Here is a 17,040-nt window from a genome sequence, read left to right on the forward strand (position 1 = left end):
CTAATCTGTTAGCATCTTGTCTTTTTTGTAGGCAAGAAAGAAGAAAGCTATTTCCCCACTAACAAAAGTTACTTTCTTGTCTAGCCAGCAGAGGGTGCTGATAGAGTGGTGAGCAGAGCACCCTTTCTAAAACGGAAGAACTAAACAGCATCCTTACTGTAATACTTTCAGTTTTCAGCAGTTGCAAATCTGGTTGTTGATACAGTTGATCAGTCTGTCTCTTTAACAGTACAGCTTAGTATGTGTCACTTTTCATTTTTCTTAGCGAATGATAATGATAGATCTGATCAGAATTTTAAATTGCCCCAAGCTAACCCATCACACTTTTGACTTTCATAAATGTTGTGTGATTAAAAAAAACTTTTTGAAAACTCTGGCATGTCATAAATATAACTGTTCAGTGTCAGTATATTTCTCATTATATCAGGGCTCAGAAACTTCAAGAAGAAAAAAATAAAGCTGTTGATGATGCTCTTCGACGTCGGGAGATAGCTGTGAAGAACATTGAGGAGACTTACGACCAAAAGCTTAGGAATGAACTCCTGAAGTAATTTGTTCTTTTGTCTCTAATAGAGAATATATATTTCACATGAGTATAGAATGCTAAAAATGCCATGGGAATTACCAATGAGAACTGTAAAAAAGCAAGACTTGAATATATAACACTTAGCATTTTTATTTTAATCAGTTTGTGACTTATTTATCTTATAAGATGTGGTGAATACATTTCATAACCAAAAGAGTTAAAACAATTATGCCTTCTAACAGGTAGAAAAAACTCACTATATGTAATGACGTTCTTCTGTCCATAGGGCTATAGAATTTTAACAGTTCACACTTTCAGTCTCCCTGTCTGTGAAGAAAAAGTGACATGAATCTGTAGGGCTGCTGGATAGGCAGATGCAGAGTATCATTGGTGATCTCTTTTGACCAGTGCTGAAATATTGAGTAATTTGAAGAACTGAAAGGAGGCAAGGTGTATGAAGCCAATATTAAGGGAGTTTCAAGGGTTACTTGCTGAAGGGGCGGGATGAGACACTTTTTAAAAAGGAAATGTAAAGGGATTTTCTTACCCTGAGAATTATTTTTTGAAATACCAGCTGTTTGGTGCAGACTGGTACATGTCATAGGCCATACCTTTCTGCTGGCTCCCAACTCCCTGAAAACAACCAAAGAAAACCCTGTTCTTAAAAAGTTCTTTGTAAACTAGCTTCTTTTTTCCTTCAAAAAAGTCCTCCTCTTCCCAGCAAGACCCATCTTTGTCCCCCACAAATTCATCTTGCCTAGCTCCAAAATCATCCATTTTTCCTCACCGCAAAATCCATATCTCTTCACAAAATTTTCTCCTCCTCCAAATTCAGCAGTACCCAAAAATAAATCCACTTGTACCTCCAAAATAACATCTCGACCTTCACTTCTAAAAAAATATTAATCTTGACCACCGCCTCCCAAAACTTCATTTCTGTCTTTAGTCATTGGGGCTGAAGAATTGGAAGTGATTGAGTGTTCTCCTGGATAAAAGCTGCAGGGTTTGATGCGCTGCACAGTCTGGGTAGGATAAGCAATGTTCTCTGTTCCTCCCTTCTTTGCTGGGCGATGATCACAGTTTGATTTACATGGACAATGGAGGAAGAGGCCCTATGTCATTTGTCTGTGTATTTTCCTTGCAGTTTTCATGTTTGGTGGCCAGCAGCCAGGACAGGCATCTGAGTGAGATGTGTATGGCATCAGCTGTTTGACAGTGGAAAATGATGGCACCTAACCTGAGATTCTCTTGTACTCTCTCTCTGTGATATAAGCAGTGATCATCTGAGGCCTGCTGATTGTTTTGTTGCAAGAAAGTGCTCCCAGGACATGATTGCTCATGCCCACAGAATGAAATGAATCAGCCCTCTAGGCAGGGGGAGGAAATCCACTCACCAGCTAAACACCTCGTTATCCACAAGCTCAGCCAGGACCTATTACCTAATAATGAACAGTGCAAGCACTGCCTCTTCTAACATGGATTTATTCAAATTGTAGAGGAGAGGTATAAGGCAATTGATTTCAGTGAGAATGAAGTGTCACCTGAAACAGAGTGGCTTAGGAACAGAGGGCAGTTAGATGGATGCCACGAAGTGACCAACCTTAGGCAAACATGGCATCTCCCTGTGCCTTGTTTTACTTATCTAGTAAATTACTATTTAATACTAAAGTAAATAAATGCTAAACGGAGCACCTACCTCACAAATAGGGTTTAGTGGCTTCATTTGTTAATGTTTGTAGAGCTCTTTCAGATCTTATCAGGGACTATTTTAATGGAGAGTGTTATTTATGTTACAGTAGTGTCCAAAATATTTTAAGCACTGTACAAACACACAGGAAAACACAATCTCTGTCCTGAGGATCTTAGTCTGTATCTACTTATTACAAAATGTATTTAGCTATCTATCAATAGCTCTAGGATCCTGTCTGACAATTAAAATGTGGCATACAAAAATTAAAGTATAAAAGCTATTATTTTGTATTACAAAACTTAGAGGGAAAGAATCATTATAAATCCAAACAAAAGAAAAAATAGACACATACAGTTAATGGAACTCAGATTAATGAATTTCTGTTACAGAAAATGGTTGACTTTGGATATAAAAGTTGGGAGACTTGTGAATAATTCAATTTGGATTATAAAATCACATTTTTGACAATTGTATAGTTTCCATTCTAATATATATGTTTTAAAATATTTGAAAAATAATGAAGACTTAATGTGACTATTGACTGTGTTCAGTACCATTAATCTTTGCTGAGCACTGGGGATAAACTGCTCTTTTTTGTCTGGAAACCATAAAGTGAGTGATCAGAAAAGTGAGGATTTATTTATTTGTATACTCTAGTACTGCAATCACGATTAGGGCGTCAGTGACCTGGACATTGTACAAAGACGCAGGAAGATAGGATAACTGCTTCAAAATACTTACAATTTAATTAGGGCCTGATCCTATAAAGTGTTGGGCACCCACAGCTTCCATTGATTTCAGTGGGACTTGAGGGCACTCAGCATTCGCAGGTCAGGACCTTGAAGAAGTTCCACTGTAATTAGCATACAGACAGTTTGATAGGTAGTTAAAGCTGAGTCTGGGGACATTCAGAATTCTTTTGCTGTGGTGTTTAGTAACTTTTTCCCCCCCTAGATATCAACTCGAGTTGAAGGAAGAATATATAACCAGAACCACTAGGGTTACTGAAGATGAGAAAAAGAATAAAGGTAACTAATCTCTTGATACTCAACAGCCAGTTTGTAATAAGAGGCAACAAAGCAGTATTTGTAAACAAATATAGTGTATTTAATTGAAGTTGGAGAAATAGAGGATCATCTTTAGACTTCTAAGCTGGTGCTTTGGAAAAAATAATATATAATCATGTAATTAAAGACTGTATCATGCATATGCACAAACCTCGCCAAATTAAGGTTGCTCTGGCAACCTTAATTCTGGCTTTTCTTCACTTTTGAGTGTTTGACTTTGCAACCTTAATATTCTTTTTATGTAGTTTTTGGTGTGAGATACACATTAACCTACGGAAACTGTTTATGATCCTTACAGAGAAGGCTATGCTGTTGCGTGAAGAGACCATTGCTGTTAATTCAAAGAAGGAAGAACTCAAACAAGTTGTATCACATGCAAAAGAGCTCGAGGTAATTGTGAGCCTGAATTTGGAGACTACACTATTTGATTAGTACATTTGAACTGTTTTGTGATACCTTTTCAGGAATAATATGTAGTACAAAGTATATTCTTGAGAAACACCTTAAGAAGTTTGTGACATGTTTTTTAGCTGGAGCTGGATTCAGTAAAGGCGCAGGTGCTATTGGTAAACAAACAGAATCAGTTGTTGACAGAAAAATTGAAAGAGATTGCGGACTATCCCTTGTTAAAGGAAGAGAAACTGGAGCTTCAGGTGCAAAATAAACTACTTAGACAACAACTGGAGGAGACTCGCAATGAAAACCTGCATTTCCGAGACAGTTAGTGTTTAACATATTTTATAACCTTCCTTTCCTCATTTTACAGAAGGTTTCCATTAAAGTAAACACTTTATTTCATGATTGTTAAAAGGCTACTAAATTTAAGAATATATGTAAAATGAAATTAACACTCCGCTTTAAAAAACTGTTATAATACTTGGTTTTGCTCCTGCTTATCCCTGTTTTGTCTTTTCATTTACCTTTGTTTTTTCCAAAGTTCCTAGTATCACAAGTATTGGGTGATGATTTTTTTATTAGTGTTCCTGGACACTTCATGGGACAGTGGTAAAAGCACGTCAATTCTATTTTCTTCATCTATTTCTCCTCAGAGGACCACAAGTCCTTAATTATAGTAGATTTTTTTATGTTTCACTTTCCAAAAGCTGGTCTTGTGGTTACAGCACTGGACTAGGAATTAGTAAACCTGGGTTTAATTCCCAGATCTGCTACTGACTTCCTGCGTGATCTCAGTCAAGTCATGTAATCTCTTTGTCGCCTTTTCCCATCTGTAAAATGGGGACAATGATCATTGTCTTGTCAAATTTACATTGTAAGCACTTTTATGCAAGTCTCTCTCACTGTTTGCACAATGGAACTTTGCATGCAGGTGCTACTAAAATACAAAAATACTAATTGTTGATAATACCCTCTCTTTCCTTTCATCTCCCAAAAGAGCATTTTTTTCAACCACGGCATTATTTATTGTGGTTAGTAGAGGACAATGGCTTCTGCAAATGACTATTTTGATAGACCTGATCTCTGTAGAATAATAATCTATTGTCTTGTAATGCGCATCTACATTTATAAAACATGTTGTTGTGTTTGAAGACCACAGATGAGCAGTACATTCCGGTTCAGATAAGACAGGAACAAGTTGATTCAGGTAAATAACTTGCAGAGTAGAAAACTTCCTGCCTAGCTCATAACTGCCCAGACGGAGGCACACAAAGTTCAGTCTCTAGAAGAAACAGATACCCCAAAAAGTGAATATAAATTAAGTTTTACTATTTAAGACCTATTGTAGTCAGGAAAAATATTTCAGTTTTAAGTTTCCAGGAGTTGGTTATAAATAGTGAATGTTCATTTTTAAGTACCTTATAAAATATCTCCTGATATTGTTCTTTTATGTGAAAGAGTTAACTCAGCCATCAGCTGAACATGTAGCCTGTCAGGCAGAACTGAGGAGAGTTGAACATGCTAAAAAGCTGGAACAGGATGAGTTTGAAACCCATAAACAACTTCTGGAAAAGCAACTGCAAAGTGAGGTAAATTCTTCTCTTTTCATCTTAATAGTATAAGATTTTTTTTCTGTCATTTTGTAAACACTTACACCTGTCCCATTGCAGGAGGTGTTGGAGTGCTTTAATTCAATTTTTTCTTAAAAATAAATAAATACAATTTTTAAAAAAATTAACCAAACAAACCTGTGTTAAATCTAAGATTTTTCAGTACTTGTTTACTAAAGGTCAATACTGCTGATGAAACTGGAAAAAAAAAATACAAATTTAGCTGGACCTGGAAGCACTAGCTCATTTTCATCAAAATTAATGTATCTGTGCTGGTAGAAATGGAAAAATGTTGCAGCCAACACAGGGGAATTCTTTATTAACCCTTATCCTAATGGATAAAGAGAAACTGGTCACAGAATGAAAAATTAGTGGTGGCTTAGGTACACGTGATTATGATTTGATCATATTTATAATATACAAACAGAGTAAAGTCCAGACCAGTAGTATATACATGTGGTGCTATAATAGGGCCACTTTCACAAAGCTGAAAACAGTTATGAGCCAGATCAGCTGGGAGGAAGATTTTTGTCAGAAAAATGTGAATGATAGTTGGGAATCATTTAAGAACACCTTTAGTGGATGGCCCCAAACCCACAATGGAGGAAGAAGGCCATATTAGTTAAAAATCTGAACTGGTTTAGAGGTGAATTGAGGGCAGCTGTAAAAAGTGTGTGTGTGTGTGTGTGTGTGTGTAAAACAAATGGAAGAAAGGGGAAGTTGATAGTAATGAATATAGTTCAGAAGTTAGGAATTGTATAAAATTATTAAGGGAAACCAAGGGACACAAGGAGAAATCTGTGGCCCACAGAGTTAAGGACAATAAAATGGAGGTTTTTAAATATATTAAGAACAAAAAGAATCCTGACAGTGGTATTGGTTTGTAACTAGATGGAAATGGTATAGTTATCAATAATAATCTAAAAAAGGCATAAGTGTTCAATAAATATTTCTGTTCTGGTTGGGGTTAAAACTGGGGTATAATCTTATATGGTGATGCTAACACTTGTTCATTCCACTGGTATCTCTGGAAGGTGTTAAACCAAAGCTACTAAAGTCAGAAATTTTTAAATCAGTAGGTCCAGATAATTTGCATCCCAGAGTTTTAAAAAAGCTTGCTGGACCGTTAATGTTGATTTTCAATAAGTCTTAGAGCACTGGGGAAGTCCCAGAAGACTGGAAGATAGCTAATGTAATGCCAATATTTAGAAAGGGTAAACGGGGTGACCTGGATATTTATAGGCTGGGCCAGATAATGCAGTGTCTCAGAAGGGACTCGATTAATAAAGAATTAAAGTAGGGTTATGTAGTTAATGCAAATCAATGTGGGTTTATGGAAAATAAATCCTGTTAAACTAACTTGATATCTTTTTTTTGATGCGGTTACAGATTTGGTAGATAAAGATAATAGTGTTGACCTTAGACTTCTGTAAGGTGTTTGACTTTGTACCACATGACGTTTTGATTAAAAAACTAGAACTAAATATTTACTCCATTTAACATGGAACTGATTAAATGGATTAAAAACTGGCTAACTAATAGGCCTCAAAATGTGATTATAAATGGGTAATCGTTATCAAGCAGGTCTGTTTCCACTCGGGTCCCACAGAGATCGGTTCTTGGGTCCTGTGCTATTTAACATTTTTACAGTGACCTTGTTCACATTTGTATGATGATTTTTTTTTTTTTTTTTTTTTTTTCAAAATCTGTTTCAGGTTGAACGTTGTGCACAATTAAAGATCCAGCTGTTAGACCATGAAACTACTATCAGAAAGCTAAACGTACAGGTTGAAGATTTGAAATTGCAGCTGAAGCAAACACAGACAGGTTTGTAGTATTTATTAGATGTTTTTAAACTGACTTTATAAAGGATTTTTCATTTTTGCAAACATTTCCAATGGCTTGAAAAGTAGTTCAGATTGTGAGGGCTCAGTCTGTAACTGATGATTGCATTCCAAAACTAAAAAAAAAGTTAAGGTTGTGATGTCACAAATGTAGCTACCTACGACATCATTTATAAAACTCAAGCCTTTAAAAGCAAGGAAATGAATATTTATGGATATAATAAATCTTGCACTGTCAAGATAAACATTCCTAATAAACATAAGGAAATGAATATTCCATAATAAAACCATCTAATTTCTAACTCATTAATTGTATTTTAATGTATTATTTTTTATCTCTTGTCTTTAGAATATGAATTATTTTCTTTTAAATAATACTTTTATTTTACCAATAAAATCTGTAATGCCTTTTGTGGTGGTGGTGGTGATAATTGCATCTAGTTTAATATAAAAAGTAGGGCTGTCGATTAATCGTAGTTAACTCATGATTAACTCAAAAAATTAATCACGATTGAAATTTATTAAATATTTTTGGATGTATTTCTGCATTTTCAAATAAATTGATTTCACTTTGTATTCTGTGTTGTAGTGCTCACTTTATATTTTTTTATTACAAATATTTGCACTGTAAAAATTATGAACAAAAGGAAATAGTATTTTTCAGTTCACCTCATGCAAGTACTGTAGTGCAATCTCTTTATCATGAAAGTGCAATTTATAAATGTAGGTTAACTGCACTCAAAAACAAAACAGTGTAAAACTTTAGAGCCTACAATTCCACTCAGTCCTACTTCTTGTTCAGCCAATTGCTAAGAGAAACACGTTTGTTTACATTTACAGGAGATAATGCTGCCCACTTCTTAATTACAATGTCACCTGAACAGGCGTTTGCATGGCACTGTTGTAGCTGACATCGCAAGAGATTTATGTGCCAGATGAGCTCAAGATTCATATCCCTCACATGTTTCGGCCATTATTCCGGAGGACATGCTTCCATGCTGAAGACTCTGGTTAAAAAAATAATGTGTTAATTAAATTTGTACCTGAACTCCTTGGGGGAGAATTGCGTGTGTCCTGCTCTGTTTTACCTGCATTCTGCCATATATTTCATGTTATAGCAGTCTCGGATGATGACCCAGCACATGTTGTTCATTTTAAGAACACTTTCGCTGCAAATTTGACAAAATGCAAAGAAGATACCTATGTGAAGTTTCTAAAGATAAAGCTACAGCACTCGACCCAAGATTTAAGAATCTGAAGTGCCTTCCAAAATCTGAGAGGGATGAGGTGTTGAGCATGCTTTCAGAAGTCTTAAAAGAGCCATGCTCTTATGCAGAAACTGCAGAACCCAAATAATCAAAAAAGAAAATCAATCTTCTGCTGGTGGCATCTGACTCAGATTATGAAAATGAACATGCGTCAGTCCACACTGCTTTGGATTGTTATCGAGCAGAACCCATCATCAGCATGGATGCATGTCCCCTGGAATGGTGGTTGAAGCATGAAGGGACATGTGAATCTTTAGTGCATTTGGCATGTAAATATCTGGACTTCTAGGCTCTAAAGTTTGACATTGTTTTATTGAATGCAGGGTTTTTTGTACATAATTCTACATTTGTAAGTTCAACTTTCGTGATAAAGAGATTGCACTACAGTACTTGTATTAGGTGAATTGAAAAATACATTTTATTTTTTTTACAGTGCAAATATTTGTAATCAAAAATAAATATAAAGTGAGTGCTGTACACTTTGTATTCTATGTTGTAATTGAAATCAATATATTTGAAAATGTAGAAAACATCCAAAAATATTTAAATAAATGGTATTGTATCATTAACAGCGCGATTAATCACGATTAACTTTTTTAATTGCGTGATTAATCACGATTAATTTTTTTAATCACACAATGGCCCTAATGAAAAGCACATAATATTTTTTGATGAAATAATGTTTATACTGCATGTCAACTGTCATTTGAGGCTGATCAGTGTGTCATGGTGTCATTTTGTAACTTTTGTTTTTTACTATTATTTCATGATTAACTCTTTACTTCGCTAGTGGAAGGCACAGTACTGACTTATTTTGGGTCAGAGATAAGATTGTTGTGATTAAACAAACTTTTCTTTGTATTTGATAAGAATACTTTTATTATGCAATATGTGTTGACCTCTGACAAAGTTACTTCTCTGCAGATGGTATTTGCAGATATTTCTGGTGTGTTTTCTTAACCTAGAAGTACTAACACTGAGACAGTTAACACATGCAATATAACTGATTTTGGGTAACAGTTTTCTTTTAATCTTTAGTGGAAGGGAGTCACCTTAAACTTTACAGTGAAAGCAATATCTTGGTGTTCTGTTTTGATTTTGTTGTTTTAATAGACTAATATATTGGGTATCTAAGCATTATGAGGGCATGCCCCTGTTCCCGTTGAAATCAGTGGCACATGACTGGGCTCTAACAGTTTGCAAGTTTAATTAAATTAATTTTGTTTTGCAGCTGTTTTTAGTAATGTGTGTTTGGATTTTATATATATTATATATATATCAGTTAACAATTCATATTTTTGTTTCAATTAAAAATAGCAGAAACAATACTTATTTTTTTAGGCTGACAGCCTGCGTGCCATGTTTCACTTTGATATAATTTAAAACAGACAAGTTATAAACCATTGAAAAATGGGGTTGAGTGGCTTACTAGAGCTGCTGTCATCAAGTGTCATTGCATTCTATGGAATTGTCTGATAAGTGTGTATTATTAAGGTGCAGTGATAACTGAAGTAGTAGCAGAAAATATGAAACTTTTTTCTGATTTTATTTTTTGTCTCAATTTGATCTGAATATTAATTTCTGTAAACATAAATCATTGATAACTTGCAGCTGTTAGCAGCAACATCAAATGTAGTTGAATACAACTTTTTATTTTTAATGGTTATGATTTACGTTTCAAATGAAAAACCCTTGTATTTAAAATCCACTGTCATCAATTTCTCATCTGAATCATGTGACTAAATCATAATTCAAATAATTTCTTCTGATTTTTCCTGAAATTCATGGGTGCTTTTTTCTTTCTGTCTGTGTGTGTGAAATTTTTACTTACGTAGTTCTAGAGAATGAAGTGTATCGGAATCCCAAACCTTCTCTTGTTGATCGTTCTGTCGTTGACTTCACTGGTGATAGGATTGTACCTCATGACATTTATGTAGACGGTGTTTTCTTGAAGAACCGGGCTGTTACTGATATTGTTGTGGCGGATGATGTTCCAAACATTGGTTATCGCCAGCATTCACGGACCTGCAACTCTTCTCCAGATTCTGACCTTGAATTTGTCGCCAAAACCAAAGCTAGGATAAAAGAACTAGAAAAAGAGGCAGAGTATTTGGAAGAGGCCTACAGAAATTACCAGCATAGAGTCATTCAAGGTGCAGTTGCAAGCAGGACACCAACAACGTCCCCTCTAGCTTTACGAAATGCTGTTAGATTCCCTTTGGCTTCTCAACACAGAGTTATGTTTGTAGAAGACAACCTTGGCTCTCAGCATTTCTCTCTTAGCAGTCCGAGAGGTCCAAGATATGTGACACCTGGGCATGATGATGTCTTGAAAAATCATCTAACTACTCCACGAAGAAGAGTCTCTTCCTCCAGACGTCTTTCTTCTACTCCTCTTTCCAAAGTGGAGAGAAACGTCAATAGCCATATACTTCCAGAAGGTAAACCATTACTGCTCCATTGTGGTGGTGTTTTTCTAGTAAGATTCCAGTTAGGAAACTTAAAATTGAGAATCTTTTGTACGTTTATCACCTGTTTAAGGGCAAGAGAAAGCTATAGGCAAAATATGATAAGTGAATTAGAAACTAAGCCTTTGAAAGCAAGTGTTTTAGAAGTGTGTGTGGGGGTATGTGCCAAACCTACTGCCCTTAATTTAAGCAGTTTTTTAAATGGGTAATTAGAGTATGCCCATATGATCCACTGTAGCTGTGGTAATCAGTGTTTTATTCAAAAGCAGATCCTAAGTGTAACTCTGCTTGGAAGATTAACTGGGATTTCACAGCTGCTATAAACTTCCCTGCATAGCCTCATCTATTTACATAGTCAGTGGAGTTGCATGGGCAATAATGGAGGGCAGAATTAGACTCAGCTTATTTGGGCTGCTAAAATGGTTCATTGACTGTTTTGAAAATCTGAATGACTATAGTTCCCCTCTTTGTTGGTTTTTGTAAACAATGTCTAATGTTTGCTCCTGTTACTGTGACATTGCTTCCACACATTGGTGAGCAATTGTGAATTACAGGAAGATGGCTTTTAGATTCTGGGCATGATTGGAACATTAACAGAAAACCACAATGTTGCAGTACCCTATAATTGTAATTTCAGAAATGTGTTTAAAAAAAGAAATCTAATATTTCTTCTTCAAGTAGATGTAGTTATGTCTTCCACTTAGGTGTGTGCCTACCCAGCTCACCAGAGCTGGAGAATTTTGCCTAGCAGTACCCATAGATGGCGGCACTTGCGCTTCGTGCCTGTAGCCCCTCCCCTGGCTATATGAGGTGGTGCCACCCCGACCCCTCTCAGCTGCTTCTTGTAGCCCGTGGCTGGAGTCAGAGCTCTGTGTGGTTCCTAATCTCACAACCTCTTTATTTCTTAGTGACTTTTCTAGTTGTATATAGTTAATTAGTACCTTTAGTTTAGTGTTAATTACCTTTCATTTAAGTATTTCCCTGGTGATGCCTTCACTGAGGTTTAAACCTTGTCTGTTGTGTAGGGGAGCAATCCCCAACAATGATGCTTGCTGCGTTTAGGCAAAGTCCACGTTGAGCAGTGGTGGTTGATTTGCAAATCGTTCACAAAATGGACTCAGATGGCCTTCATCCTCAGGGATCTTCATCTAAAGCAGCACCTGCTTGAACAGGCTATGCAGCCATCATCGTCACTGAGATCTGTGTTGGCTCAGAGGTTGCCCTCATGTTCTGAGAGTGCTGCAGCTTCATGCTCTGGAACTCATGCTTCTCCAAAGAGATGGAGGAATCGCTCCTCATTGAGTGTGTTGAGGAAGAGGTTGCATAAGACTGATTGAGATTGCTCCAGATCACGTGAGGACTCATCTCTCTCTTCCCAAAGGAGCATGGTATGAATGCTGGAGTGTGGGAGGGAGCAGGTCCTGTCAACTGGTCCCTAGTATCACTCAGGAAGGTCAGAAACCCCGTACTGTCGACTCCGGTTCCGGCCCTGGGGCGTCTGTTGAGTCCAGTACCAACAAAGGCGATGCTGGCACCGGCTGTTTCCAGATCAGGTGGCAATGGACCTCATCTTCCTTTCTGTTCCAACCTTTCCCTTGGTCCAGGACTTTGCCAGGGCTGTATCGTTTATAGCTCTGTTGGGCTGCTGAACCTGTGGGTCTGTTGGCATCGCACTCAATGTTTCCCTTCCATGGTCAGTGGAAGCAGGGCCAGTACCGGGCTCAGTACTGGCATCAGGAACTTCTTTGGCACCCTTGTTGTCGATGCCACCAATGTTACTGGGGTGGTACTCACTGCTCTCCACCTTGGCACCGTCAGTCAACTTGGTACTGCTGCCAACATTGGGATCAATACTGCTTCTGACACCAGAAATGCTGGGAGGCATATTTAGTGTTTGCGGTACTGTTTTCACTGTTGGTACCAGTTTCCTCTTCATTCTCCACTACAGTTGAGTCAGACTGGTTGCTCGCACCCTTGTGCTGGCTCCACCTTTATCCCCTGAAACCTGGGACTCCTTGACATCCAAGTCGGGATCTTCTTCCACTCTCTCTCTCCATCGCCTGACCTGCATTGGTGGCCATTCATGGAACATTATGGGTACCAGGATTAGCACTGGTCTTGTGGTTGGGACGGGGTCTCCTGGCCTGGCGCATATGGGCCACCGATGTTTAACCCATACTAGTGGCCTCTGTGGAATCTGTGGGGCTGCTTCTTGGTCATGGAAGTCCCACTTCTCATCTTTCTGTAAAGCAAAATCACTGGGAAGGTGTGGCTGTAACCATCGGTCTGCCACAGGCCCAGGCACTGGTGATCTTTCCCCTCATGGAGCCTCCAGAGTCATCCCATTAGGACTGTCAATCCTGGAGCAAGCTCTGGCTCTGGCACAGTTAACCGCTTCATCTTTGTCCCTAAACGATTCTGAAGTGCCTGGCTCTTCCTCCCCTTTGGCATCGGAGGATTTCAGGGTGTACCTTTTACGGCACATGGCTGCTTCCCTGGGTATTCAAGACAAGTTTCTGCAGGAGAACACACGTAGGTTGTTGTATATCCTGCAGCCTTCCTTTTAACGATGCACTCCTATAGCCTGCTGAGTTGTCTGGAGCATGCCAGCTTTGATTCAGCCTACTGTGGATCGCATGGAGAACCGTTGCTTTGTTTCAGTGCAGGCATTTGAGGGTTTTTATTCCCATCTGACCGCAAATTCTCTCGTCGTAACCACAGTGAACTATAGAGGCTCACAGGGCATATTCAAATCCACTCCCAAGGTTAAGGACTCTAAACAGATGACCTGATAGGTAGGAAGACATACACCTCCTATCTATGCGTGTTGCAGATGCGTGTTGCTAACCGTCAGGCATAGTTACCCTAAAATTTAGACGCTAATTAAATTACCTACACATTTGTCTAATTTATCAAAAAGGGTAAACAGGGTTGTGGCCTGCCCTAAAGGAACTGCCAGAGTATTACCAGGGGGCTTGTCTCTGACCCGCAGAGGGCTTCCCAGAGCACGCTAGTCTTGCTAACCCCAGAAAGGACACAGATACAGCCTTCCACTCAAGAATAGACACACAAGCAGTAATTCTTTGAAAACTGAAATAATCGTTTATTGAAGCAATTAGGTATTTACAGAAAAACAAGAAGAAATAAAAAGGAGTACTTGTGGCACCCTAGAGAGACTAACAAATTTATTTGAGCATAAGCTTTTGTGAGCTACAGCTCACTTCATCGGATGCATGCAGTGGAAAATACAGTGGGGAGATTTTATATACACAGAGAACATGAAACAATGGTATTACCATACACACTGTAATGAGAGTGATCAGGTAAGGTGAGCTATTACCAGCAGGAGAGGAAAAAAACCTTTTGTAGTGATAATCAAGGTGGGCCATTTCCAGCAGTTGACAAGAATGTGTGAGGAACGGGGGGGGGGGGGGAGAGGAATAAACATGGGGGAAATAGTTTTACTTTGTGTAACGACACATCCACTCCCAGTCTTTATTCAAGCCTAATGTAATGGTGTCCAGTTTGCAAATTAATTCCAATTCAGTAGTCTCTCATTGGAGTCTGTTTTTGAAGTTTTTTTGTTGAAGAATTGCGACTTTTAGGTCTGTAATCGAGTGACCAAAGAGATTGAAGTGTTCTCTGACTGGTTTATGAATGTTATAATTCTTGACGTCTGATTTGTGTCCATTTATTCTTTTACGTAGAGACTATCCAGTTTGACCAATGTACATGGCAGAGGGGCATTGCTAGCACATGATGGCATATATCACATTGGTAGATGTGCAGGTGAACGAGCCTCTGATGGTGTGGCTGATGTGATTAGGCCCTATGATGGTGTCCCCTGAATAGATATGTGGACACAGTTGGCAATGGGCTTTGTTGCAAGGATAGGGTCCTGGGTTAGTGTTTTTGTTGTGTGGTGTGTGGTTGCTGGTGAGTATTTGCTTCAGGTTGGGTGCCGTCTGTAAGCAAGGACTGGCCTGTCTCCCAAGATCTGTGAGAGTGATGGGTCGTCCTTCAGGATAGGTTGTAGATCCTTGATGATACGCTGGAGAGGTTTTAGTTGGGGGCTGAAGGTGATGGCTAGTGGCGTTCTGTTATTTTCTTTTGTTGGGCCTGTCCTGTAGTAGGTAACTTCTGGGTACTCTTTCGGCTCTGTCAATCTGTTCCTTCATTTCAGCAGGTGGGTATTGTAGTTGTAAGAATGCTTGATAGAGATCTTGTAGGTGTTTGTCTCTGTCTGAGGGGTTGGAGTTCTCTGTGTATATAAAATCTCCCCACTGTATTTTCCACTGCATGCATCCGATGAAGTGAGCTGTAGCTCACAAAAGCTTATGCTCAAATAAATTTGTTAGTCTCTAAGGTGCCAAAAGTACTCCTTTTCTTTTTGCGGATACAGACTAACACGGCTGCTACTCTGAAGAAGAAATGAGTAAAGCATGATAAAACATAATGGAATTACAGTTTAAAATCAAGCGGCACAGCAAATAAGACACAGACTATATAACATATAACAATGTAACCATTCACTTAACACTATTTTACTTTTAACATTTAACATCCAATAAGTGCTGGCCAAGCGACTACTGGATGGTTATGGGAAGATCTCACTCAGAGCACTGGCATCCAACTTTATTTACAGGCAAAACCCACACATTCCTTGGTAGTGAATAGAAGACTACACTTACTTCTACTATTCTTATGACTCTCCGAATCATCAAAAGGGTCCTTCTGATCTGTCAAAAAGGAAGCACTGTCTGCTTGTGCTTAATATTGTCTGCCACAGGAGAGAGACACTACTACTGAGGCGAAAGCTGCCCTCTGGTGACAGATACGGAAGCCTGCTGGTCGCTGCGGCTGTTCGGTAGCTGCTGCTGGCGAAGACTGCTGGCTGAGTTGCTATGGCAGCCGTTGCCAGGACAACCTCAGGGTTCTACTGCTGCTTCTGCTTCTTCTCAGGTAGATGTTTTCCAGATAGCTTTTTTTCTTCGCAGGTGTCTTGCAGCTTCTGCTCTCCTCCTCCAAATCTCAAACCCACTAGAACTTTAGCCTGCTGGCTGTCGGCCTTATATACTGGTTGCTCTCTCAGGCTCAGCCAATCAGCTTCCAGCTTTTCGGCCCCTCCCTATGATGTCACATAGTCATGTGTACTTACATGTTCTTGGTTACGTGTACCTACATGTGATTTCCTGTCTAGCTCTGCCCCCTTATGATGCCATCTTGGACTCTAGAAGGTTCTAGAAGATTCTGCTGAGTCATTCCCTATCAGTTAATGAAATTTTCCACTATGTCATTCAGTACCGTTGAGATGGAATCTTCCACTACATCATCCCTATATCTGCCATTTTGGTCAGCCATGTTGGATTTTCTAAATTTAAACTAACATTAATTTCTACTTAATTAAGGCCTTAATCTAAAAACTAATTACTGTTTTATCCAAACAAAAGTGTCTTGATACTGTCGCCACTCTTTTTACATCCAGTTAAGAGAAATGTGTTTTTATGATATTTAAACTCCTTCCGAGGTTTTTCTGCAAGATTCTATCAGGGTGCTGCCAGGTATCCAAGAACATTCAGCATAAAAATCTCTCACTACAGCGTTGCTGTCCAAATATGACTTTGTGAACTGGCTGGCTTTGTCTAAGTTTGTGGACCAGCTGCCCGAATCCTCCATGGAGGAATTTCAGACATTTATCACCGAAGGCTGCTTGGTGGCTAAAACTTCGTTGCAGTCCACACTGGATATCACAGGTACTTTGGTCAAAGTGATGGTGTCAGCAGTAACTATGAGAAGGGCATCCTGGCTACAGAATTTGGACATTACTCCGAATGTGCAACAGGTGATAGAGGATTTGTCTTTCAACGGCCAAGTTCTTTTCTTGGATAAGATGGATGAGACTCTGCACTCCTTCAAGGACTTGAGGGCTACCCTGTGGTCCTTGGGGTGTACATGCTGGCAGTACAGGGACACAACTATGGTGGTCATCATCATCAGCAGTATAGTCCGCAGAGAGCATTTGGGCAGCCTTTCCCCCGAGACAGCGGGATTCCCCCAGAAGGGCATAGGTCCCAGAGGAGGAGGCATTCAGGTCCTGGGTTTGACCAGTCAACATGCCTTCTCCTGGTGCCCCCCAAGCAGTCATTTTGACTTCTTCATCTGGAACAGTGT

General features: G+C 38.9%; 1 protein-coding gene across 11 annotated transcripts in view; it reads left to right on the forward strand.

The window, feature by feature from the left end:
• Positions 1-17,040, forward strand: part of OFD1 (OFD1 centriole and centriolar satellite protein) — a 57,933-nt gene that overhangs the window by 14,540 nt on the left and 26,353 nt on the right. For all 11 annotated transcript variants that reach the window (XM_074967028.1, XM_074967021.1, XM_074966976.1 and 8 more), the window contains exons 10-16: positions 428-547; positions 3,171-3,244; positions 3,582-3,673; positions 3,814-4,003; positions 5,138-5,268; positions 7,005-7,116; positions 10,237-10,842. In XM_074967028.1, coding sequence (XP_074823129.1) covers positions 428-547; positions 3,171-3,244; positions 3,582-3,673; positions 3,814-4,003; positions 5,138-5,268; positions 7,005-7,116; positions 10,237-10,842 — 1,325 coding nt within the window. The remainder of the gene's footprint in view (positions 1-427; positions 548-3,170; positions 3,245-3,581; positions 3,674-3,813; positions 4,004-5,137; positions 5,269-7,004; positions 7,117-10,236; positions 10,843-17,040) is intronic.

Source organism: Natator depressus, chromosome 1, assembly GCF_965152275.1.
Source record: "Natator depressus isolate rNatDep1 chromosome 1, rNatDep2.hap1, whole genome shotgun sequence".
In the NCBI taxonomy this organism is placed as follows: domain Eukaryota; kingdom Metazoa; phylum Chordata; order Testudines; family Cheloniidae; genus Natator; species Natator depressus.